At 43.1% G+C, this 24,362-nt stretch overlaps 1 protein-coding gene across 6 annotated transcripts in view; it reads left to right on the forward strand.

Annotated features, from left to right (window-relative positions):
- Positions 1 to 24,362, forward strand: part of EPHA6 (EPH receptor A6) — an 875,247-nt gene that overhangs the window by 689,953 nt on the left and 160,932 nt on the right. For all 6 annotated transcript variants that reach the window (XR_010599810.1, XM_065589211.1, XM_005283660.5 and 3 more), the window contains one exon: positions 2,518 to 2,703. Coding sequence is in view for 5 of the 6 variants with exons in the window: in XM_065589211.1 (XP_065445283.1) it covers positions 2,518 to 2,703 (186 nt within the window). In the remaining variant the exon portion in view is untranslated. The remainder of the gene's footprint in view (positions 1 to 2,517; positions 2,704 to 24,362) is intronic.

Below are 24,362 nucleotides of genomic sequence, written 5' to 3' on the forward strand. Positions count from 1 at the left end.
GAGGCAGGACCAAGTAAATCTAGACTATCTAGACTAGGTGTTTGTCAAACCTGCTCTTAAAAACACCCAATGCTGGGAATTCCACAACCTCCCTTGGAAGCCTATTCCAGAGCTTAATTACCCTCATAGAATTTTTTTTCCTAATATAACCTAAATCCTCCCTATAGAGTAAGCCCATTACTTCTTGTCCTACCTCCAGTGGACACAGAGAACAAATGATCCTGATCCTCTTTATAACAGCTCTTAACATATCTGAGGACTGTTATCAGGTCCCCTCTCTGTCTTCTTTTCTCAAAACTAAACATGCCCAGTTTTTATGACCTTTTCTCATATGTCAGGTTTTCTAAACCTTTTATCATTTTTGTTGCTCTCCTCTGGACTTTCTTCAGTTTCTCCACATCATTCCTAAAGTGTGGTGCCCAGAATTGGACACAGTACTCCAGTTGAGGCCTCAGCAGCACCAAGTAGAGCGAGACAATTGCCTTTCATGTCTGACCTATGACACTTCTGTTAATACACCACAGAACTATATCAGCCTTTTTTGCAACTGCATCAAATTGTTGACTCATATTTAATTTGTGATCCACTATAACCTCCAGATCCTTTTCAACAATACTACCACCTAGTCAGTTAATCCCTATTTTGTATTTTGCATTTGATTTTTCTCTCCTAAGTGTAGTACTTTGCACTTTTCTTTATTGAATTTCATCTTGTTGATTTCAGACCAATTCTCTAATTTGTCAAGGTCATTTTGAATTTTAATCCTATCCTTGAAAGTGCTTGCAACCCCTTCCAACTTGGTGTCATATCCAAATTTTATAAGCATACACCCCACTCTATTATCCAAGTTATTAAGGAAAATATTGAAATGTTATTGGACCTGAGACTGACCCCATTAGATACACACTCCCAATTTGGCAGCAAACTGTAAAGCTACCCTTTGAGTATAGTCTTTCAACCAGTTGTGAACCTACCTTACAGTAATTTCATCTAGACCACATTTCCCTAGTGTGCTTATGAATTGAGAATGTCATGTGGGACAGTATCAAAATCCTTATTAAAATCAAGATATATCACTTCTACTGGTTCTCCCCTACCCATTTGGCCTGTAACCCCGTCAAAGAAGAAATTTGGGTGGCTTGCCATGATTTGTTTTGGACAAATCCATTTCTTATAACCCTATTATCCTCTAGCTGCTTACAATTTGATTGGTTAATAATTTGTTCCAGTACCTTTCCAGGTATCAAAGTTAGGCTGACCAGTCTATAATTCCCTGGTTCCTCTTTTGTTCCCCTTTTTAAAGAAAGGTACTATGTTTGCCCTTCTCCAGTCCTCTGGGATCTCACCCATCCTCCATGAGTTCTCAAAGATAGTTGCTAATGGGTCGGCAAGGCCGGTGCTACCATTTAGGCAAACTAGGCGGTTGCCTAGTGCACCAAGATTTGGGGGCGCCAAAAAGCGGTGCCCTCAATTTTTTTTTACAGCGTTCCTACACCCCCTCCCCAAGCGTGCAGTCACCGCTCCACTTCTCCCACCGCCCGCAAGCCTGGGAGGGGAGGAGAATTAGAGCGGGGGCGGCGTGCTCGGGGAGCAGGCGGAGCAGAGTTAGCTGGGGTGGGGAGCTGCCGCACGGCTCCCCGTGCCGGGGGGGTGGGGAGCTGACGCAGGGGTACCTCAGGGCGGGGGCGGCGGGGCTGCCGCAGGGGTCCCCACCCCAGCTCACCTCTGCTACGCCCCCTCCCCAAGCACGCCGTCGCTGCTCCACTTCTCCCGCCTCCCAGGCTTGCGGCGCCAATCAGCTGTTTGGCAAGCCTGAGAGGGGAGAATTAGAGCGGGGGCGGCATGATCGGGGAGGAGGCACAGCAGAGGTGAGCTGGGGGGGGATCTTTCATGGGGGGCCTCAGGGCGGAGGGGGGGGCAGAGAGCTGCCGCAGGACTGGCGGGGGGTGCAAGGTAGAAGTTTCACCTAGGGCGCAAACCGTCCTTGCCCTGGCCCTGTGGGTCGGAGATTGCTTCAGCTAATTCCTTAAGTAACCTAGGATGAATTTCATCAGGCCTTGCCAACTTGAATACATCTAACTTATCTAAATATTCTTGAACCTGTTCTTTTCCTATATGGGTTTGCGTTCCTTCCCTTGTGTTGTTAATATTAATTGTGTTGAGTATCCTGGTCAGGACACCATTAACCTTTTTACTGAAGACTGAATCAAAATAGGCATTAAACACCTCAACCTGCTAGATGTCATCAGATATTAGCTCTCCTTCCCCACTAAGTAGAAGACCTATGTTTCCTTTGTCTTTCTCTTGTTCTTAATGTATTTATAGAATCTATTCTTATTGTCTTTTATGTCCCTTGCTAGGTGTAACTCATTTTGTGCCTTAGCCTTTCTGACTTTGTCCTTACATTCATAGAGTCCTAATTTCTAAGGCCAGATAGAACTATTATGATCATCGAGTGTGACCTCCAGAAAATGTGAATTGTCTGTTAACAAAAGTATTTGCTCTTGTTCGTTTAAGGTGAATTTGGAGAAGTATGCAGTGGACGTCTGAAGACCCCAGGAAAAAGGGAGATTCCTGTTGCCATTAAAACTTTGAAAGGTGGCTATGTGGACAGGCAGAGAAGAGATTTCCTGAGAGAGGCTAGTATCATGGGACAATTTGACCACCCAAATATTATTCGCCTCGAAGGAGTTGTTACAAAAAGTAAGTTATTAATCTATTTTATTTCTTCCCTGTTGTGCCCCTGGTTTGGTATCAAAATTAAAGGCATCTTTCATGTTAAAAATAAATGTGATTGCATTCCACAATAATGACCCAAACCACCGGTGTATGGAAGTTACTATAAACTTTGGGGCCAGTATTTTAGAATAGTGTAGGATATGTGTTTTTAATAAGGGATGCTACATCTCTGTAAAAATCCACCTCATTCAAATAATACCTTTAGAGGTTAATATGAAATAGGATTGCAGTGTTATCTACTGGAAAATTGAATACAAGAGAGGAATCTAGATTCCCAAATATTGTGAACATGAAGGTAATTTACCTTGCAGAGATAGGAAAGTGGTAGCTATATTCTTTGTTTCCCACAGCCACCCACTTTCTATCATTCTATAGTGTTACACTGATATTAGTATCTGAATGAACTCATTTCCTATTTACAAGAAAGTAAAAGTTTAAACACTTTGTTAAAAAATTGTTGTACACTTGCAAAGCCTTCAGGAAAACGTTATGAAGAAAAACAAATACAGTTCATTCCCTATTTTTAATTTAGAATAATCTATTAAACTTCTTCATCTTTATTCCTATTCACAAGAAGCAAAAAAACCAACCAAACAAAAAACACCTCACTGTTCCAGCAATACCCCGATCATCTTCATCCATATTTTTGTTAGGTTAAGAAACTTTCTAAAGAACTAAAATGCACAGTGACTATTTAAGTCTGAGATGAAAGTCCTATTAACATGCATGAAATTTATTCATCGCAAACTTTTGGTAACAACGAATTCCAAGCCTCAGGAGGCATGATATTCTCATCATGAAATCCTTGCTATAACCAACTCATGATGTTTGCTGATTTGCTTCCTTCTGTTTATTTCTCTCTTAAAGTGGATTTAGACTTTATGAAAGGTAATGACTGATAGTATAAAGGAGTGAAGTCCCTTTGTCTGGACAGCAAATACAACATAGGCAGTGCAAGCTTTTCTGTTATCACCCCTTCAAATTGTCTAATGCTAGACTTGGGAGACACTATGTACTAGAAGTAAGATGGCAGGCTGGTTTTCTGTGGTTAAAGCACTGAACTGGAACTGCCACAGACTCACTGTGGGACCTTGGGCAAGTCAATCTCTCTGTGCCTTGGCTCCAAATCTGTACAATGTGGATAATAATGCTTCCCTTCCTCACAATGGCATTGCAGTGATAAATTCATTAATGTTTATGAGGTGCTCAGATACAGTGATGAGGACCATATGCTGTAAACTTCCAGATCAGTATAGTTTGATCTTCATTATTGTTCAATCATTGATCACTCTGCTGAAACTAGCAAGGTTGCCAATTCATGCCAGGTAAGATACCATTGAGAGGGACAAACATGGTTATGAGAGATATGGAAATCTGTAGGATCTTAATTGAAAGCAGCTGCTTGTTTCGTGTACCCTGGTGGACAGCCATCCGATAGCAATAATCACTTTCAATCTTTACCAACCTGGTCTGTTTATGAATGAATGTCATAGAAATAACTTGACTCCGTATCCCATTACTCATTAGCTGATTCAACAGTGTAACTTAATATGTCTTATTTCTGAAAGAAGCTAGGGATTGTGATTCACAGTAGTTGTTTACATTCAGTTACATGTTGCATACCTAATAGAATAGAATATACTTTGTGTTTAATCTTTGCCACACTTCTAAATTATCTTATTTATAATGTGTTGTCAACCATTCTAGTGAGAAGTGGGGCAGGAGTTAGAAACAATGAAATCAGTGCAAGTCTTTGTTCCTAGCACTGGACAGGCAAATTTGGGTCTTACATCACCTTAAATCAATAAGATAATTAGCACTTGTTCTTTCCACTAAGGACTGCAGATACCTTAATATTGCTTTTAGAATATTTGCCTAAAGGTGATATAGGAGTGTGTGTTCCTGTGGCTTATAGTTACACAAAAATGTATTGCTGTCAGATTATAATAAAAATCTAGCATTTTGATCGTTAAAAAAACAACTATGTGGGATGCAACAGGATTAATTCTAGCACTGTTTTATTGGTGCGGTTGGGACTATATTGTCAACAAATTTCACTTTAAATGCTAGACTGTGCAATTTGCACATAGCATGAAGTAAGGAGCTGTGCAGAGCTGACCTACTCTGAAAGACATGCCAGGAGGGGTTCCAAGTTCCCTGGAAACCAGAGGGAGCATGCACTCTGCTGCAGTCCTTCTGCTTCCCAGCATGTGGTGGTGGTGTAGCCATGGCTCCATCTTCTCCCCTCACTGCCTCCTTTGGGACACCATATGCCCAGGTGGGTAGTTTGCATGTAGTCCCTGCGCTTTCTTGAGAGCGCAGAGTCTGCAATTCTGCCAACACAAGCCAAGAAGGAAGGGAGGTTTCTTACTCCCACTGTGAACCCCTAGAAGGGTCAGGCAGAATTTGTCCCTAGATGCCTTGTTTGTTGATAAAATGATTACAAGGTGCTTTGTCTTAAGAGGTAGACTGATAACAGCAGAAACTGTTTATCTGATATGCATCTCCATTGCACTAAGCTGTAGAGATACATCTGATTAGGGTTACCATAATCCAGCAAGCAAAAAAGAGGACGGGAAGAACCCCGCCCCTGTCCTGTCCTAGCCCCGCCCCATCCCGCCCTAGCCCCGCCCCTGCCCCTCCCACTCCCCCCCTCAGAACCCCCAACCCTCCCCCCGCTCCTTGTCCCCTGACTGCCCCCTCCTGGGACTCCTGCCCCTAACTGCCCCCCAGGACTCCACCCCCTACCTAAGCCTCCCTGCCTCTTGCCCCCTGACTGCCCCCTCCTGAGACCCTCCCCCCATCCTAACTGGCCCCCTAGGACTCTACCCCCTACCTGTACCCTGACTACCCCAACCCCCCACCCCCAGACAGACCCCTGGGACTCCCACGCCCCATCCAACCACTCTCCACCCCCTGACAGCCCCCCCAAAACTCCCGACCCATCTAAACCCCTCTGCTACCTGTCCCCTGACTGCTTTGATCCCTCTCCTCGCTCCTGCCCCCTGACAGCCCCCCTCAGAACTCCCAACCCCCCTCCCCTCCTTGTCCCCTGACTGCCCCCTCCTGGGACCCCTGCTCCTAACTGCCCTCCAGAACCCCACCCCCTACCAAAGCCTCCCTGTTCCTTGTCCCCTAACTGCCCCCTCCTAAGACCCGCCCCCAATGCCCCCCAGGACCCTACCCCCTACCTGTACCCTGACTGCCCAAAACCTTATCCCTCCCCCCAGAAAGCCCCCCCGAACTCCCGACCCCCCCCATCTCTTGACTGCCCCCTCCAAAACCTCCCTGCCCCTTCTCCGACCCCCTGGCCCCCTTATTGTTGGCCTTTCTTCACCTAATGTCTCGGTGAACTTGCTCAGGAACTGCATTAGCCACTCGTCGGACGCTGGGCAGCAGTGGGGGAGGAGCTCCAGACTGCTGGAGCCGATCTGCGATGCAGGGAGGGAGGGAGTGATTTCTGCTGCAGGGGGGAGGAGGAGGAGGACGTGCTCTCTCTGGCTGAGTGTCGGAGCCCCATGTAAGTGGCACCATCCGGCCAGCTGCACTGTTAGCCGCGCATGCTCTGCATGGGGGGGATGAAGTCCGGACATTTACAAATAGAATAAGTTTGATTAACAGAGTTGTACCACTATGCTCAGCACATTCTTTCCCCTCTAGTAGCCCTCAGGTGTAGCTGTAGCCATTGCTGGTATATATTGCATCAGTTTGCAAAGCAGTACTCTCCTTAACTAAGTCATTAGCTATTGAACTACAAAAGAGAAAGTAATTGATTGCAATATACAGAAGAGCGCTACCAAACAAGTAATTATTGACCGGGGAACAGCAAATGCTTCCATGCATTACACAAATGATAGATCTTATCTTGCATTACTAAGTAAGCAGAAGTTAGCATTTAAGTAATAGTATTCCCCAAAGTTGCCCTGTGTGTGGTCTGTCAGAGAAAAGAATGCTGTAATAGCCCTTTCGCAAATGAATAATTCTGCATTTAAAGGATTTATTCAGCAGATTTGTAAATTCCTTTTCTGATTGTTGTCTTTCTTACATGTGCCAGTCATGCCCCCTGTCCCGACGGCAGGGAGAGCTGGGTATAACTGCTGCACCAGCTCTATGTCACCAGAGGATCCAGTTACAGTGTGCTGGTCCTCCCATGGCCCATTTTGTTGGCTGTAGGAACACTTTCCGTCAGCAGTGCAGACCAAAGCAGGCATGCCACAGCACAGAATCTGGGCCCAGCAGTTCATTTACATCACTACTCAAAGGGCCAGACACAAAAAGGAGCCATTGCTTACACTGGATTTGTTTTAGAAACACTATTGATTTATGTGGGTTGCAATAAAAAGGCCATTTGTTGTCTACAGATCCACTCAGATATGCTTGTCTCGAGCAGTGGAGAAAATCCATGTTTTCCTTTCAGGTCAATCTGCTGTAGTGATGATGTTAGGTCTGCCTTTGGGAGCCCTGTTCATGAGCCAGTTTTTGTTTTTCACTCTGAGCACACTCAGCTGAGTTTGTGTTTCTTTAGCCACACTGACAGCCTTTCATAAATGGGTGTTGGAGAGGTGAGGAAGCTGCATGCTTCATAGTACTCAGATGTTGCTGTGACGGGGGTCCAAGGGGGGCCACACAGAGGTTGCTTAATTAGGGCAAACTGCAAAGAATGGGGCAGACAATCCCCAAAGCTGGTGGTTATTCCAATACTTAGTTCCACCAAGCTAACCAAAACCAGCTTCTATAATACCTTACTGGTTATACAGAAGCCAAACACAGTCCCCCCTTAAAAGCAACCCAGCCTTTGGGCTCCTCCCAGACAGCCAAGTCAAAAATGAAAGTTCTACCAATTGCAAAGGATCGGACACATTACCTCCCAGGTTAATGACTATTTCAGATCTTTACCCAAATACACACTACAGCCAATTCTTATTAACTCAACTAAAATGTATTAAAAAAGAAAGAGAGAGTATTGGTTAAAAGATCATTATACATACAGATATGACTACAGTTCTGAGATCAGTTTCATAATAGAGATGATGAGCATTGGAATTGCAAAGAGTTCTGAAAATTAGTCCATAGATTCAGTCCAATGTTTCATACCCGGGGTGATCCAGATGGGACTAGAGATCTCAGTCTTAGGACTCAAACTTCACCTGAATAAAACTCAAGCAGATCTGAGATAAAAAGGATCAGGACCCAAGGGTCCTTTTTATAGTGTCAGGCCTTCTCTTGACAGCAGGGAGTCCTCAAGTGAACAAGAGGCTTTTGAAGTAACCTTCTGTTTCCTAAACATCATCAGTAATTAGCTACATGGATTAACATAAGGTAATTATCCATTAAGCAATTTATCACAGACTTTAAGGAGACATATAGACAATGACATTACTTCACCTAAATTTCATCTAAATGTTAATATTTCTTTTTGATCCCTGAATTAACAGAATACAGCCCTAGACAGGAACCATTTGGTTACATTGTTAAACTCTAACAAGATATAGGTAAACATAGACTACTACGATCACTATCTTCTCCAATTCTTTAACACTACAAGTTTACATTTCAAAGTTCTAGTCTATCTAACATTTCTTTGCTAGCTACTTGTAAGGAATATCTCTAATTACTATTTACATACTTTCCTAATATGTCTTTAAAGGTAGAATTTGGGTCATTTACCCTGCTAGTTGCTTAATCCTCTGTCATAGTTCCCAAAGCCAGTTGTCACAGTTGAGGGCAACTGTACCTGTATTTCCCCCAGTGGTCCACTAAGGGCACCCACGCTCAAGCTTCCCAGTGTTGCCTTTTTTGGGTGAAGATTCGTGTCTCTCTCCCTTCTGACCAGGGATTCCCAGGCTGTGCAGTTTCCTACCCTCGTTGTGTTATTTCCAGTAGATATGTTGCCCAAGCACACCCAGTTGCTTTCTGTTCAGAGAGAGTTAACAGTGTGACTGACCATGATTATAGATACCACACAGCTCTTTGTATGCAATCCTATTTCATTATTAGGGTAAAAGCACTCCAGAGAAAACATATTAAAACAATAAAAGAACCCACATGCATGCTAATCAGCTTACCAGAGAACCCCCCAATCCTTCCATGGGCTATGGCAGAAGCAGCCCTACAAGACCACATGCACAGGGTTTTCTTTGTAGTCACAAGTTTATCACAGCTTCAGCTCAAAACAGGCACTCAGTCTTATGGAGCCTCAGCAGGCCCAGTCCTTCCAACCTAACCTAAAGATTGGGGGCCTCCTTGGACAGGCTTCCTGTCTGCTTTCTGAATCAGTAAGAAGGCTCTGAGACAGTTGAAAACCAGGCTATTGATCCAAAAATCCTTTTGTTGCCTGTTGGTCCTTGGAGAATCCAGTTTGAACTACTATATGTATATCTCTCCAGGGGAGTGGTTTCAAGGGGCTGATAACAGAGGAAGTACCTTAGCACCCCCATCCTACTCGATGTACATACAATGCCACAATAACACATCCATAATTGTATTTTTACTACAGTGGACCCATTTGTCCAGGATATTGTCAGTCTGTCATGCCAGGGTTTAAGCTCCATGGGAACAGGACCCATTTGACATCTAAATCATGTTGTATTCTATATTACATAAACCCAGGAAAATCCCCCTCTAAGGCAAGCTCTGTGACCTAAACTATGAAGGTTAGTCGCCCCTCTCCCCGGTGCTCTAACTATTCTAATTCATTTTATAGCCATTGCCTCCTATTTGAAAACAACAGCTTTTGCATATTTCAGAATTTGAAAATGTCACTCTGATGAGTTGAATCTTTTTGAAGAATTTATGCCCTTTATATAACATGAACCAGAAAGGTTCAAAATTATCCATCCAACAAGGGAGGATAGAAGAAGGTGACAGCCATATTCTTGGTTCTGTGTCAGCCCATGTTCCAGTAATGATAGGTGTAAGTTTGGTATGACACTGGACACTTGTTTATCATTTTCTGAGTATTGTGCTCAAGTGACTTTCAAATTTTGAATGCCATAGTGATCGTGAAATCCGTAAGTCAGCAATCTGACAAATCAAATTCAAACCTTTAATCATAGAGCTCCCTGTCAAACTACTGTATATTGCAGAGGAGGGCAAACTTACTGACCCTCCGAGTCACATACGGCAATCTTCAGAAGTTCAAGAGCCAGGGCACACCTGCCAGGGCTCAGGGCTTCATCTCCAGGGGAGGCACCTGACGGGGATTGGGACTTCAGCCCCGCTCCTGCTGAAGCCCCAAAACCTGGCAGGAGCGACCCGTGGGGCAGAAGTCCAGAGACCTCCCCTCCCCGCTGAGCAGAACCCCCTCCCTGCTGCAAGGTAGAGATCCAGGCACCACCACCCCCCACTAACTGGTAAGTAAGAATGGAGGGAAGGCATACGGGGGCTCCGCGAGCCATACTTCAATGGTAAAAGAGCTGCATGTGGCTTGTGAGCCACAGATTAGGACACCACTGGTATATTGCCTTGTCTCACAGGGCTGGTCCACACTAACCCCCCACTTTGAACTAAGATACGCAACTTCAGCTACGTGAATAACGTAGCTGAAGTCGAACTATCTTAGTTCAAACTTACTGCGGGTCCACACGCGGCAGGCAGGCTCCCCCGTCGACTCCGCGTACTCCTCTCGCCGAGCAGGAGTACCGGCGTTGACGGCGGGCACTTCCGGGATCGATCCCTGAAGATCTATTGCTTACCGCCGGACCCGGAGGTAAGTATAGATGTACCCTAAGAAGAGAGTCCAGAGGACAGCAACACCTTGCATTGTTCATGATGAGGGCAAAGTAGCAGCATGATCCTAATTCATTGCAATTTGCAGTGTGTAACTTTTCATTGCAGATCTCTTCTTCACTCATTACAAATGTCAGCAAGAGATATCAATGAATCTTCCTCCCCCCTCACATTCCCTACCCCCTCAGGGAGGATGTTATGTTTTAAGTCTTTGAGCCCTCTGGATAATGCATCAAACTTTGCTCTTTTCTCCATCCTATTAACAGGTGGAGACTATTAAAGTGAGTTCAGAATTCACTTTGGAAGGTTACATATTTTACAGTACAATATATTTATTATATGCTGTGTTGTATACTTGTCTATTATGCAAAAGAATGAGGTAACTTTGAGTTTGTGACACTTTAATGTCAACCACATATCATGAGATTTTACTTTCAGCCAATCTTATTTTACTGTATAAAAAAAATATTGAAAATTAAATGTTAAACAGTGACTTTCTGAACTTGGATGCAACATATTAGTTTACATAATGTCTTTAGCACTGTGTACCAAGGGAAAATGTGAACTGTATTACTATCTAGTAGTGGTTTTCTAAAATGTAAAATTTTGAAAGTCAACAGAAAACATCTGATTTTAATAAATGTCATGTTAACACTATCTTACAGTGACACTACCAGAGCATATACTTCAAGTGGGCTGTAGTCCACGAAAGCTTATGCTCTAATAAATTTGTTAGTCTCTAAGGTGCCACAAGTACTCCTGTTCTTCTTTTTTCAAATGTACTGTATTTCCATAGTATCAGAGGGGTAGCCGTGTTAGTCTGAATCTGTAAAAAGCAACAGAGGGTCCTGTGGCACCTTTGAGACTAACAGAAGCATTGGGAGCATAAGCTTTCGTGGGTAAGAACCTCACTTCTTCAGATGCAAGTAATGGAAATCTCCAGAGGCAGGTATAAATCAGTATGGAGATAACGAGGTTAGTTCAATCAGGGAGGGTGAGGTGCTCTGCTAGCAGTTGAGGTGTGAACACCAAGGGAGGAGAAACTGCTTCTGTAGTTGGATAGCCATTCACAGTCTTTGTTTAATCCTGATCTGATGGTGTCAAATTTGCAAATGAACTGGCAAAATATTCCAAGTGCTGATAATACAGCAGCTCTTCCAGCAGCATGGGTACTTTCTGTATGGGATTATATAATTTGATCTATCTGTCCCATATATTTCCATAAAGGTTTATAATTGATTAATTATATAGTTGCAGCCATTTTTATATTCGGCTATATAGCAGTGTGGTCAGTTTCTTCCCCTTGGATCAGAGTATGTAAGTCAAAGGTGTATCAGTCATTGAAATCTACAATATTAATAAATAATTTGAAAACCAAACAAAAGAAAAAACAAAAGTGTATCTGCAACCATAACAAAAATTTTTAGTTTATCCCCATAACTCAAGACACCAACACTGCTAAGAAATACCTGTGAAGTGGAAGACCATGCTGAGTTCTGACATGAAAAGGAACACCCACAAAAAAGTACTTTTAAAGCAATAATAAATAATATTGTAACTTTAGCAATGTAGCAATTTTGCATGGAGAAGCAGTTTAGAATAGATTCGTAAAAAGGGAAACAAAAGCCATAGTATTTGGTTAAAACCTACTATGGGCCATATTACAATCATGATATCTGTCACTCTCAGCAAGTTACTGTTGCATCATTGGTAGTTTCCATTCTAAGTATAGCTAGTATGCTATGTAGCAAATATTGTGGTGAAAGTAACTGGTGTGTTGTGGTAAATTTTTGAGTTTTTAATGCCACATACTGTATTAATGAATGTGTCTAATGAAGCATATTGGACCTATATGCAAAACTTCATGGGCCAAACTCATCCCTGGTATAAATGGTATGACTCCTTTTGATGGAGCGCCCACCTCACACTGGCTTGGAAGGGGTTAAGATGGCCAATTAACTCCCCTGAGTGCACCTGGAGGAGGAGCCTGGGATCTGGCCACTAAGTAGGAGTAGGCTTAGCTGTGCCAGTACAGGCAGGGGCCCAGCACACAGCCAAGTAGCTGGCTACAGGTGGGGGCTGCAGGAAGGCAGGCTGCAGCCACTCCCTGAGTAAAGGAGTTGGCAAACCCAGAGAGGGGAGAAGCCAGTAAAGTTGGAAAAATCCCAGGGGAAACAGTAAGTAGGACTAAGGAGATATAGGCCTTGGCTGCATGTTATAGGGTCTCTGGGCTGGAACCCAGTGTAGTGGGCAGGCCTGGGTTAGGATTAAGGTTTGGGTTCCCCTACTAGCCATTGTGTAGGAGGTTGGCGATGCCACCCTGAGAACATGGTCTTGAATGCCTTTGAAATCCCTGGAAGGGGAGGAGCTATGAAAGGAAACTGCAAATCTGGGAATGGGTGGGGTAGCAGCAGGAGACCAGATTGGGGAAGACACCACGGGAGGGAGAGTGCAGGCTGGTGGAGCTAATTCCCAGGATGACCAGCAGGAGGCGCTGTGAGCAGTGAGTGAAGCCCATGCCACTCCTGTACAGCCAATGGAGTTACACCTGTTTATACAAGGATTGAATTTGGCTCACTGTCTTTATTTTTCTTTGAATATTGTTTAAAAGTTAAATACCATTGCACATTACTGTAAGTTTAAATGCTGCCATGGTGAACTGAAAAAAAAAAAGACTATGAAAGATCAGCCATATATTTTCACTGGATGTGTTTTATTAAAATGAGATCCAAAATGAAGATTTGGAAATTAGAACTATGGACCATGTTTGACATAATCAAGACAAAAGTAAGCTATTTTATCCACAACACTTTTTGTAAAATAGGTTACCCTTAATGGACTCATATCCAGAGTACCTAATTAATGTAGATAATGCTGAGTTATTAGTATTAGACAAAAAATGCAGGGCTTACAAAATATATGCACAGTACCCTGCATATAATTTGTGGAAGGTTTGTTCTGCCAAGACCTACAATAACCAGTAAATTGATTTTCCTAAATGACAAGTACTTAAAAGGAATTAGCTCTTAAACCCCTAGAAAATTATTCTTTTCATTTGACAGAACTTTTTGACAAGAACCAAAAGGCCTTTATGGTTTCGAACAGTTCCACTTTTTGTGTTCTACTTCTCTGTAATGTAGCTAGCAACAATACAGTATAACTGTCAGCTTTGCTGTATGTTTCTTAGGCTGATAAGCAATGAAAAAAAGTATATTGTCAAGTGGTCAAATAACTAACATCTCGTTAGTAGTAGCTTAATCTGACCATGATACCATGTCTGCCATGACTAAACCTTTATAATTTTTTTTTCAAAAGCTGCTTCTGTAAAGAAAGTAGGCGGCAACTGAATTTCATACTCTCTGCAGGATCTTTTTTTCAAAGCTGGCTGTATTTAATCACATAGGGCCTGTTTTCCAAAGGTATTAGGTGCCTAAAGATGCAGATAGGTGCCTAGTGGGATTTTCAACAGAGGCTAGGCACCTATCTGCATCTTTAGTCACCTAAATACTTTAAAATCAGTCCTTTTGTTATCCACAAGGTTTATTGTGGTTGTTTTTTGTTTTGGGTTTTTTTAAGAAAAGCTTGATAGGACAATCAATTTGCATAATTATCATTACCAGCTGCAAGCAATTGCATTTCAGTATAGGTTTCATTCTCCTGACTATATTATGTAATTCCCTGTTTTAAAATCCCCATTAGGAGTGAGAGAGAAGATTGAACTTTAAATTGAACAAATTAGTTGTAATGGGTAGATGGAATATGATGGGGTTTCTTGTGAATACAGTCCAGAGAACTAATGCACTGATGAGGTTTATTTCTTATTTACATTGCTGATTTTGTGCTTGTATAATAGAACTGTTATAGTTTTGCCCTAGTCATGGTGAGAAAATTAGTGATTATTTTGCAAATTAGCAAATGAGTAAAAAATAAAACAATTTAAAAAGAAATTAAGGGCACTGATTCATAAACTGTATTTTATTAATTTATTTTATTAAATATACATTAATTTGTTATAACTTTCTTCATTACCTCATAGTGCCCTAGTAAATTAACTGTACTCTCATTTGTAAAATGAATAGTCTTAAATCCAGTTGCATCTCTCTTGCTGATAAGTCTTTGATGAGAAGTAAGAGGAAACCATTGGATTTAATGGTAAAACTTCTTGGGTCTGAGGTTTCCCAAAATGATGATTATGGAGATTCTACTGTGTTTTTAAGCTTGAGTCTAGAAGTGTTTGATCATATCTGAGGGATTATTTTGTACACTTTTAACCTACGTTTAAAAAATACAGTAATTTTCTCTGTACATTCAGTAAAAGCTTTGTCCCTTTGTTTCATTTCACTATAAATGCTTAACTTTAGTCCTACTTTCAATATTAAGTCATCCTGTGATAGCGCTGATAGTTGTGTTGTGGTTGCATCAAGGAGGTGTAACTTGACCAAGTGAAAATGCATTTTTGTCACCTACTAATGAAACCTGCAGCTCTTATGATTAGCTTTATTTATTATCAAAATAGACAAATTACTAGTGAGGGAATAACAAGCTAGAGACAAAGCTGGTCTTACAATGTGCAAATATCCTGTTTATTTCAACTCCCTCTGCACAATACATACAGGGCTCTGTTGTGTCTTTGCAGGGCTGTTGTATTTTGGAGGTAGATATGCAAGTGCACCACTTCAACATCAGTGCCCAGAGGCACTTGTAAAGTGCTCGGGTAGAATGCTTTTATGGGCACTAGCAGCAGCCCTTACTGGGAGGTGAGGCACAAGCTCACCCCTATCTGCCTTCAGACCACCTCAGCCAATGCATTGGGTGAGAAAGTGAGACTGCAGAAGCCGAACTTTCACGCTGCTCAGACACATCCTCTTTGCGCTGAAAAGTACTGCAGGTGGAACTATGACTTTCACTCACTTTTGCAGTCAAAGAGCCTGATTTTCCTCTCACACGGCTGTAGATGAGGAGTAACTCCATCGAAGTAAACGGAATCACCAGTGTGTCCTCTCTTACTGGATTTAATCAAGCCCAAGCAGTGCAAGCTTTGGGAGTCTGGCTGCCCCTTTTGTAGGTGCACAAGGGAAGGATGTACTTTCTATCCCCACTCCCTGCCAACCAGTTGCATAGGGGCAACTTGTATCTGCCCATCAGTGTATCAAGGATGGATCCACAATATGATTTATTGAGTATAATATTGGGTATATAAAGTAAAAACTGGGGTGTGATGGGTGAGGATATTGGAAAATTAAATGAGCACCTTAAAGTGAGGCTTTGAGGCCTGGCTTGTAAAGAGTGGACAGAGTAAGCAGGGAATCTAGAAAGAATACTAATACAAAAGCCCAACTGTAAAATAATTAAGGAATGAATCAAAGTATTGGTGGCAGAAATTTAGTATGTGTTGATTTTAGGAATGTTAGCGAGGCAGTGTGTAAGTCTGAATTGGCACAGGCAGTAATAGTTTTAAAAAAAAAATAGAATCAAAAAGGACTTTCAGGTTCCTTGCTGCCAACTGAGGTTAATTTGGTTAAAGTTGGCCTTAGCATAGAAACAGGGCTAGGTGGTTTTCTATCTCAGGAGAATAAAGTAATTTCAGTTTTAGCCATGTTCATATGAAGAAGTTCTAGTATATCCAGCACACATCTGCCAAACTTTTAATAATAAGAGCAAGTATATCATCTGAAGCTAGGAAATGGAAGACAATACTGTAACTAATCAGCATAGGGATAATGGTCATGCCTGGAAGAACTCATCAGTTCACCAAGGGGAAAAGTGGTACAAAGAAAATAGTGAAGGGCCTAGGACCGAGCCCTGGGGAAAATTTACCATTAAATCATACAAATTAAACAAACTAGTTACTGAATGCCTGCGAAGATGGAGAAGACAGATAAAAAACTAGCCAGAATCTGAAAAACAAGCCACAGAGAATGACAAGTGAGGTCTTAGTATAGAAAAAAAAATTTAAGCAGCTCTGGATTTCTTGTCTCAATGATCTGCAGATTACAAGTAAAAGGTGTTATTTTTGCCTATCAACGCTGCAAATGCAGTCAAGGTCTCTGAAAGTTAAAGTGAGTTATTTTCTTCTTGTGCATCAGCACCAGTAATAAAGGTTCTGCAAGCTGAATTGAGCTTTCACCTATACCTGCCACAACCTCGTTGTCTTCCACTTGTACCATTAATGTAGGGTGACGCGACGTCCCGATAAAATCAGGACTGTCCCAGTTTTGAGGAGTTTGTCCCACATCCCAACCGAAATACGGTCGGGACACCATTTGTGCCGATATTTTGTTTCAGGCGGGGTTTTTTTTGTTTGTTTGTTTTTTACACTCAACCATCCAGGTCTTTGGTGGCAATTCGGCGGAGGGACCTTCAGTCGCTGATGGTCTTCAGCAGCGGATGCTTCTGCCTTTGGCGCAAGGTTTATTACCCGCCGCCAAAATGCTGCCAAAGACCGTCAGCGATTGAAGGACCCTCCGCCGAATTGCTGCTGAAGACCTGGATGGGTGAGTGTAGCAATTAAAAGGGCACCCCCCCCGCCCCCCGCAGGGGTCCTGATATTTTCCATTTAGCATCTGGTCACCCTACCTTAATGACACCTGTGCAACACTGTCATCTTCCACGGTGTCTCACAGGTATTACTGATTTGAATTTGGTACAAAATTTTGGTGATGCAAAAAAGGAGTAGAAACTGTAGTTCACTGCATCTTAGCTGTATTTGGGTTTGCAGAACTACCCGAAGTAAAGTGCAGTAAATGTATTTGCATCACTCAAGTCACTTTTCAGAGTAGAGCTGCATTTTCACTATTTTAACAGTGCAAGATGCAAAAGGTACATCCAAAAGAGTAAGCCATGGGATCACTAAGAGTGATTTTTGGAATAAATAATTAGTACCTGGAAATGAGCATTTTGAAGGAACAGACATATTCAAACAGTATGTTACCTCGAAAATATGTCTCGCAAAAGACCCTTTGGCCAAAATGTTGTACCAGTGTGGTCTGCCCCTCTAATGGCCTGCGGCTGCAGGGCCTGAAACTGACCAGCCCTGTTCTGAAGTGGAACCCCTTTGGGAACCAGTGTTTGGGATTGACAGGTTGCAGATAGGATTATGAGATCATGAGAGCCTCCAGGGGAGTATGAAGGGAGCTGGGTGTGTGTGAGGGAGGTGCAGGAGTCAGGGCAGGGGAGGTGTGAGGGGGTGCAGGGGTCAGGGCAGGGGGCTGGAGATTGTGAGGGGGTGCAGGGGGCTGGGGGTGTGTGGTGGTGCAGGAGTCAGGGCAAGGGGCTGGGGAGGTGTGAGAGGGGTACAGGAGGCTGAGGGTGCAGGAATCAGGGTGGGGGCTGGGGAGGTATGAGGGGAGTGCAGGGGTCAGGACTGGAGGGTATGTGTGGGGGGTGCAGGGGTCAGGTGGGCAGAGGGCTAGGGGTGTGGGCTGGGGCATGGGGGTGCTCACGGCAGGGGGCTGGTGAGGGTATGCCCTGATTCCAGCCCCTTCCCCAAGGCCCCGCCCCCGCCTCTTCTCCTCCTCCTCCGCAGAGTGGCGAGCGTGCTGAGGCTCTGATCTTCCCCATCCCTCCTGCCGGCAAACACCTGATCAGCAGAAGGGAGAGGGGGAAGAGAGGGAATGTAGCACCCTCAGGGGAAGAGACAGGGGAGGAGATTGGCTGCCGGCAGAGCCTACCCTGCAGCAGCAGGAGCCGGCAGCATCAAGCTTCTGCCCCCACAGGAGAGAGACACTGGCACCATGGTAAATCCAATACTGCCTGAAATTGACTTGGATCTGGTTCTTTCTTGGAATGGTGAAATAGCCTGCCAGTCTACTATTGCCATTTCATAAATACTGCCTCATTTAAACTTACATTTATTATTTCTAAAGAATGACAGTATTTGCACTATAACATAAGAACTGTCTTCTGTTAGGAGTATAAAAGCGTTGAAACTGAATTTAGGATTAGAAGAGACGCTACTACGTTGTTGTTTTCTATAGTAAATTATTTTGGTGTGCTAAAGGCATTCCTACAGTTGCATAGCAACACAGACATTGCCATGCCAGACCAGTGGTCTATCTGGTCAAGTTGGTCAGTTCTATATACTTAAAAAGAAAGTGCAGGAAACTTTATGCTAGAAAATTATAGAATAGCCTGCTCACTGGGGAAGTTTCTTCCAAGCCCCCATGAATTAGTGGTTGGTTTATGCCTGAAACATGAGGGCTAATATCCCTTCTAAAAATGTTTGTGTGCATGTTCTCCAGTATAAATATGGATGTTTTTATCCATGTAAATCCTTCTTGACTTGTACAAAGCTCATAGACTCAGTGAGATACCCAGTGCAAACTAGGCTTTGTAGACTTTTTTTTTTTAATCCTTTTTCCCAGTTTTAAATCCACTGTCTTTCAATTTCATTGAATGTCCCAGTAGTCACTTATTATGAGGGGATAATAGGAATGTCCATTGACCATCACTGTACCTTTCATTATTTTGTTATATATCCCTTTGATGTGTCTCTTTAAACTAAACAATCCCAATCTTTTCAGTCTCTCCACATGTGAAAGTCTCTTTATGCCTGTTAATCATTTTCTTTACTTGTCTTTGAACCCTATCAGTTTCTGCTATATCTTTTTGCGATTGGGTGACCAAAACTGAACAAAATATCCCAGATGAGGTCATCCCATTGTGTTTCTTTTCAATAGAATTATGATCTTATTAGTATTATCACATTCCTTATGCATTCTAAAATGTTGGATTTTTTTATAACTACTGCACATTCAGCTCAATTCAGCGTGCGGAACCTTTATTACTGGAGCTGATGCACAAGAAGGAAATAACTCACCTTACTTTCAGAGACCTTGACTGCATTTGCAGCATTGATAGGCAAAAATAACACCTTTTACTTGTAATCTGCAGATCATTGAGACAAGGAATCCAGATGCTCCAATCACAAGTTACAGTAGGAAGACAATTTTTTAATGAAATTTGGGGAGGGGGGAACCTAGAATTTTTTTTAAAAAAATCACATAAACTTTTCAAATGGGAAATTTAATCAAAAATGGGAAATTTCAAAGAACACAACATATACAATATACAAAATATATTGAACAACACAGTGTCCTAATAAAGAACTTTGACAATGAATCATGTGTCCCTTCTTTGTTTCCTGTCTTTCAGTCAGTTTTTATTCCACAGCGGTACTTTACCTTTCACTCCATGACTCCCACTGCAAATCTCCATAGTTAAGGGAGGGAGGCAGAAGAGGGTGGGTACTTCCTGCATCCCTCTTTTTGACTGTTTTCACTTGAAACATGGCTACCTTAGTATATGTTGCCTTTGAAACCAGTCTGCAGCCCCCTTTGCCCCTATTCAACCCCCAAACTGGCATTCTAATGCGCAGAAGGAGTTGTGTCACAAGATAATTCTGGCAGCATCAATATTGACTTATGCAATAACTGTCTGTGGGTTTTGTGGTGGAGTTTCTGGGTCCATCCTGCCAACCGTGTTACCTTGTCCCTGCTTCCCAGACCAAAGGCAACAAATCCACAGAGGGGTCCTTCTGCAACTTTCAGGGGGAGGAGAGAGAATGCCATCTCAGCATCTCTCTTCCCGCAAACTACTCATGTTCAGTGCATGCCAAGCAATTTTGGCTGTTACTATAGTTGCATGGCATCAGTTTCCAAGATAACTGAACTGAACCTCTCACCCCTTTGTGACTTCCTTGAGGGTATGTCATTTAGGTCCCAGCAGGGCTGGCCTTACCATGAGGCCAACTGAGGCGGCTGCCTCAGGTGCCAGACTATGGGGGGCACCAGTAGGACCCAGAGTGTAGAAAATTGCGTCTTCTGCTGGTGCATATGTATTCTCTCTGCTCTAGATGCACAGAGATGGTGAAGTGCTGTGCTGGAGGAAGGAGGGCACAAGAGACATAACAAGCAGGCAGAAGAAAAGGTGAGAGGGAATAACAGAAAGCAGCAGGACCTGCAGGGAGAGAGAGGAGGAGGAGCCTCTGATGTACCTCTCTAGTACCCCCAGGAGCCTGGACTGATTAACACCAGCTTCTCAGGTCGCTTCCTGTTCCTGCTGCTTCCCTGAACCCACTTGAGGAGAACAGGCAGTCAACTGAAGTAGTAGGAGTCAGTTAGGCCCTTAAGACACTGATATCTTCCCTTACTCAGGCCCTGCTACCAGCCTGCTTATTTGTCCCCTTGGGGGAGGGATAGCCACTATAGTTGGCACTGAACAGCAGTCATGAGTGAAAGAAGAAAACACTGCTCTGGGGCAGTATTCAGAAAAGGAAAGAAAACAAAGGAAGATTTTCTATCTAAGCAGGAATGATCTCTCCTGAGATACATAGACACAAATGTTCACGGTGAGCCTTCCGGCCCCAGTGAGGATGTGAGTGGTGAGGAGATGCCTGATCTTCCAGTTAGTCAGAGTGCAGGTGACCTGGCAGCTACTGCAGCATCCATATTTCCATCTCAAATGGATGTAACCATGCACATTCCTGAAGAAAAGTAGATCAGAGAAGAGTGTGGTGGAGGCGCAATAAACAGCTGCTGATGAGTTTAGTTCCTTAAGTCTAGATGATCCAGGACTGTGGACCCACTTGAGCAGTAGCCTGAGGGACTTCCTTGTACTGCATGGGCCACAGCAAGTGAAAAACTTCATGTTCCCCAACGACAATGAAAACAGAAGTTTCCATCCAACACATTACTGGCATGAAATCCCCAATGGTGACAAAGTGGAGGGGCCATGTACTCAAAAACCCGGAATGCTGCATACTGTTTTTGTTGCAAACTCTTCCAGTCTAATATTCCAGCCACATTGGGTTCTACAAGAACAATGGACTGGAAAAATCTGGCTAGAAATCTGACATGCCATGAGAAGGCAGTAAATCACCAGAGAGCATTCCATAGGTGGAAAGAGCTTGAGATGAGACTAAGTTTAAAGGCCACCATAGATGATCAGCATCAAGAGAAGATTGCAACAGAGTCTCTTTACTGGCAAAATGTTCTGAAAAGGCTCATTGCCATTGTGAGAATGCTTGCTACCCAAAACCTAGCACTGCGTGGCACTTCAGATCAGCTGTATGTGCCAAACAATGGAAACTTCCTTAAAATTGTGGAGCTGATGGCTGAGTTTGATGCTGTACTCCAGGAGCATCTAAGAAGAGTCACCACCCAGGAAATGTACACACACCACTACTTTGGAAAAACAATTCAAAATGAGATCATACTGTTACTAGCAACAAAAGTCAAACAGAAGATTGTGGCAGATCTGAAGTCAGCAAGATATTACTCTGTTATTCTGGACTGCATACCTGACATCAGCCATACAGCACAAATTATTTTAATGGTGTGTTTTGTAACAACAGAACCTAGTGAAAATGTCCCTGCAATGGTGACTGTCAGAGAGCATTTTATAGAATTTATTGACATTGATGATATTACAGGAGCTGGTATGACAAATGTCCTTCTTAAAAAGCTGGAAGATACGGGAATTGCGATAGCTGACATGAGAGTTCAGGGCTACGATAATGGTGCCAAGATGAGAGGAAAGAACAAAGGCGTGCAGACATGGATCTGAGAGTTAAACCCTCGAGCTTTTTTTGTCCCATCAGTTCTCAGTCATTGAACTTGGTGGTCAGTGATGCAGCATCAGCTTCTAGTGAGGCTGCTGAATTTTTTAATGTAATTCAAAGCATCTATGTATTTTTCTCTGCATCAACTTATCGATGGCAAATTTTGAAGCAACATCTGGGAACATCCTCTCTGACACTGAAACCACTGAGTGCCACACAATGGGAAAGTCGAGTGGAGGCGATAAAGCCAATCAAACACCAAATTGGGAAGATAGATGATGCCATAGTTGCCATTATGGAAGATAATGCTATGACAGGAACTGTTCGTGGGAGAACAGTGGCAGAGGGAAATGGAATCACCAGAAACATACATAACTTCAAATTTCTGTGTGGCTTAGTGTTGTGGCATGACATACAGTTTGAAATAAATGTTGTAAGCAAGAGACTTCAAGATGTTGACCTTGACATATCTGGAGCAATGGAACAACTGGACAAAGCAAAGTCATATCTACAGTCTTGCCGGTCAGATGAGAGATTTCAAAATGTTCTGAAGAGTGCACAGAAGTTGGCAGAGGAACTTCACACTGAAGCTATTTTCCCACCCATTCAAGAATACAAGAGTCACCGAAGAAGAAGACATGTTGATTACGAGGCACGGGATAATCCCATAAGAGACCCCAAACAACAATTCAAAGTTGAATTCTTTAACCAGGTGCTAGATTGTGCAATACAGTCAGTTGAAGAACATTTCGTGCAGCTCAAGGAACACAGCAGTATATTTGGGACATTGTATGATATCCCAAAACTCCTCACTATACCTGAAGAAGACCTACACCAGCAATGCAGGGCACTAGAGACAGTGTTGACACATGATGACATGCACTATATTGATGCAAGTGATTTAGGTGATGAACTGAAAGCCCTTTCAAGACACATTTCAGCAGGATCAACTCCAAAGGCTGTTCCAGAATATATGTGCACAAATAAGATGACCACCCTCTTTCCAAATGCTTTTGTTGCTCTGCACATACTTCTAACACTTCCTATAACCGTTGCTAGTGGAGAACGCAGCTTCTCCAAGCTGAAGTTAATAAAAACACATGTAGGCTCCACAATGACACAGGAAAGGTTGGTCAGCCTTGAAACCATTTCAATAGAGCATGAGCTGGCCCAGACCGTGGACCTTCAGGAAGCAATTCAAACCTTTGCAACCAAAAAGGCACGGAAAGCACCACTTTATTCAAACAGATAAAATGCCAGTGTTTACTATGCAGACAAGAAAAGTTACATTTGCTGTTCAGACATTTGAAAGTTAAGTGTTACTTAAAATTTTTGAAGAAGGCATTTTAAGTTGTTAGTTCTCCTTTATTGGGGTAGGTAGCAGAGCAGTACCATGAGAGGAGTAGAACATGAAGAGTGCAGAATTGAGACCTTTCAAAGTTTTGGCCCAAGCGAGGGTGTATGGGGGCATCATTTGAGCTCCCTGCCTCAGGTGTCAAAATGTTGTGGGCCGGCCCTGGGTCACAGGCTTCTAGCTGTCTTCTTTCTTGGGACAGAGTCCCACAACTCTCTCTGTCCACACTGGGGATTTAGGCTTCAGTTCACTCTGATCACCAAGCAAGTCTGACTTTAGTTCAGCACCTGCAATCCAGTTGTCTCAGGCTATGTTTACAGAGCAATTAAACACCTGCAGCTGGCCCAGGTCAGCTGATCCGGGCTGTGAAATTGCTGTGTAGACATTCGGGCACAGTCTGGATCCTGAGCTCTGGGACCCCAGCCCAAGTATGAATGTCCACACAGCCGTTTTACAGCCCTGTAGCCTGAGTCCCATGAGCCTGAGTCAGCTGACCTGGGCCAGACATGGGAGTTTAATTGCTGTGTAGATGTGCCCCCATGGCCAATGGCAGGGTTAACCAGTGACCAGCCAGCATTAATAAGGAAAATTATTATTATTCAGAACAAAAGCATTACAGAGAAAACATATATCTTAAAAACAATAGAATAGCTTACATGCAGGTCTTAGCTTACCAAGCGGCCATCCATCTACTACATGGAGACCCTGTTCAGAAAAAAATACTTCAAACCCTTTCTACTGGTTCTGTCCTTGGATCCAGTGAAAACAACCTCTTTCCTTATGGCAGGCTGGTCACTTTATACAGTTTTCATCTTTGTCAGGTCTTCTGAAACATATCAGACCAGTCTATGCAATTTTCCCCAGGGGGTTTGGCTCCTCCAGACTTGCTGTCTGTCTAGTGATTTCCATTAATTCCTCCTCCCCCATTGATGTTTAGTTCCTGCAGGAAACTCCTGTAATTCCCCCATGGAGACAGAATAC

This window comes from Chrysemys picta, chromosome 1 (genome assembly GCF_011386835.1).
Source record: "Chrysemys picta bellii isolate R12L10 chromosome 1, ASM1138683v2, whole genome shotgun sequence".
Taxonomy (NCBI): domain Eukaryota; kingdom Metazoa; phylum Chordata; order Testudines; family Emydidae; genus Chrysemys; species Chrysemys picta.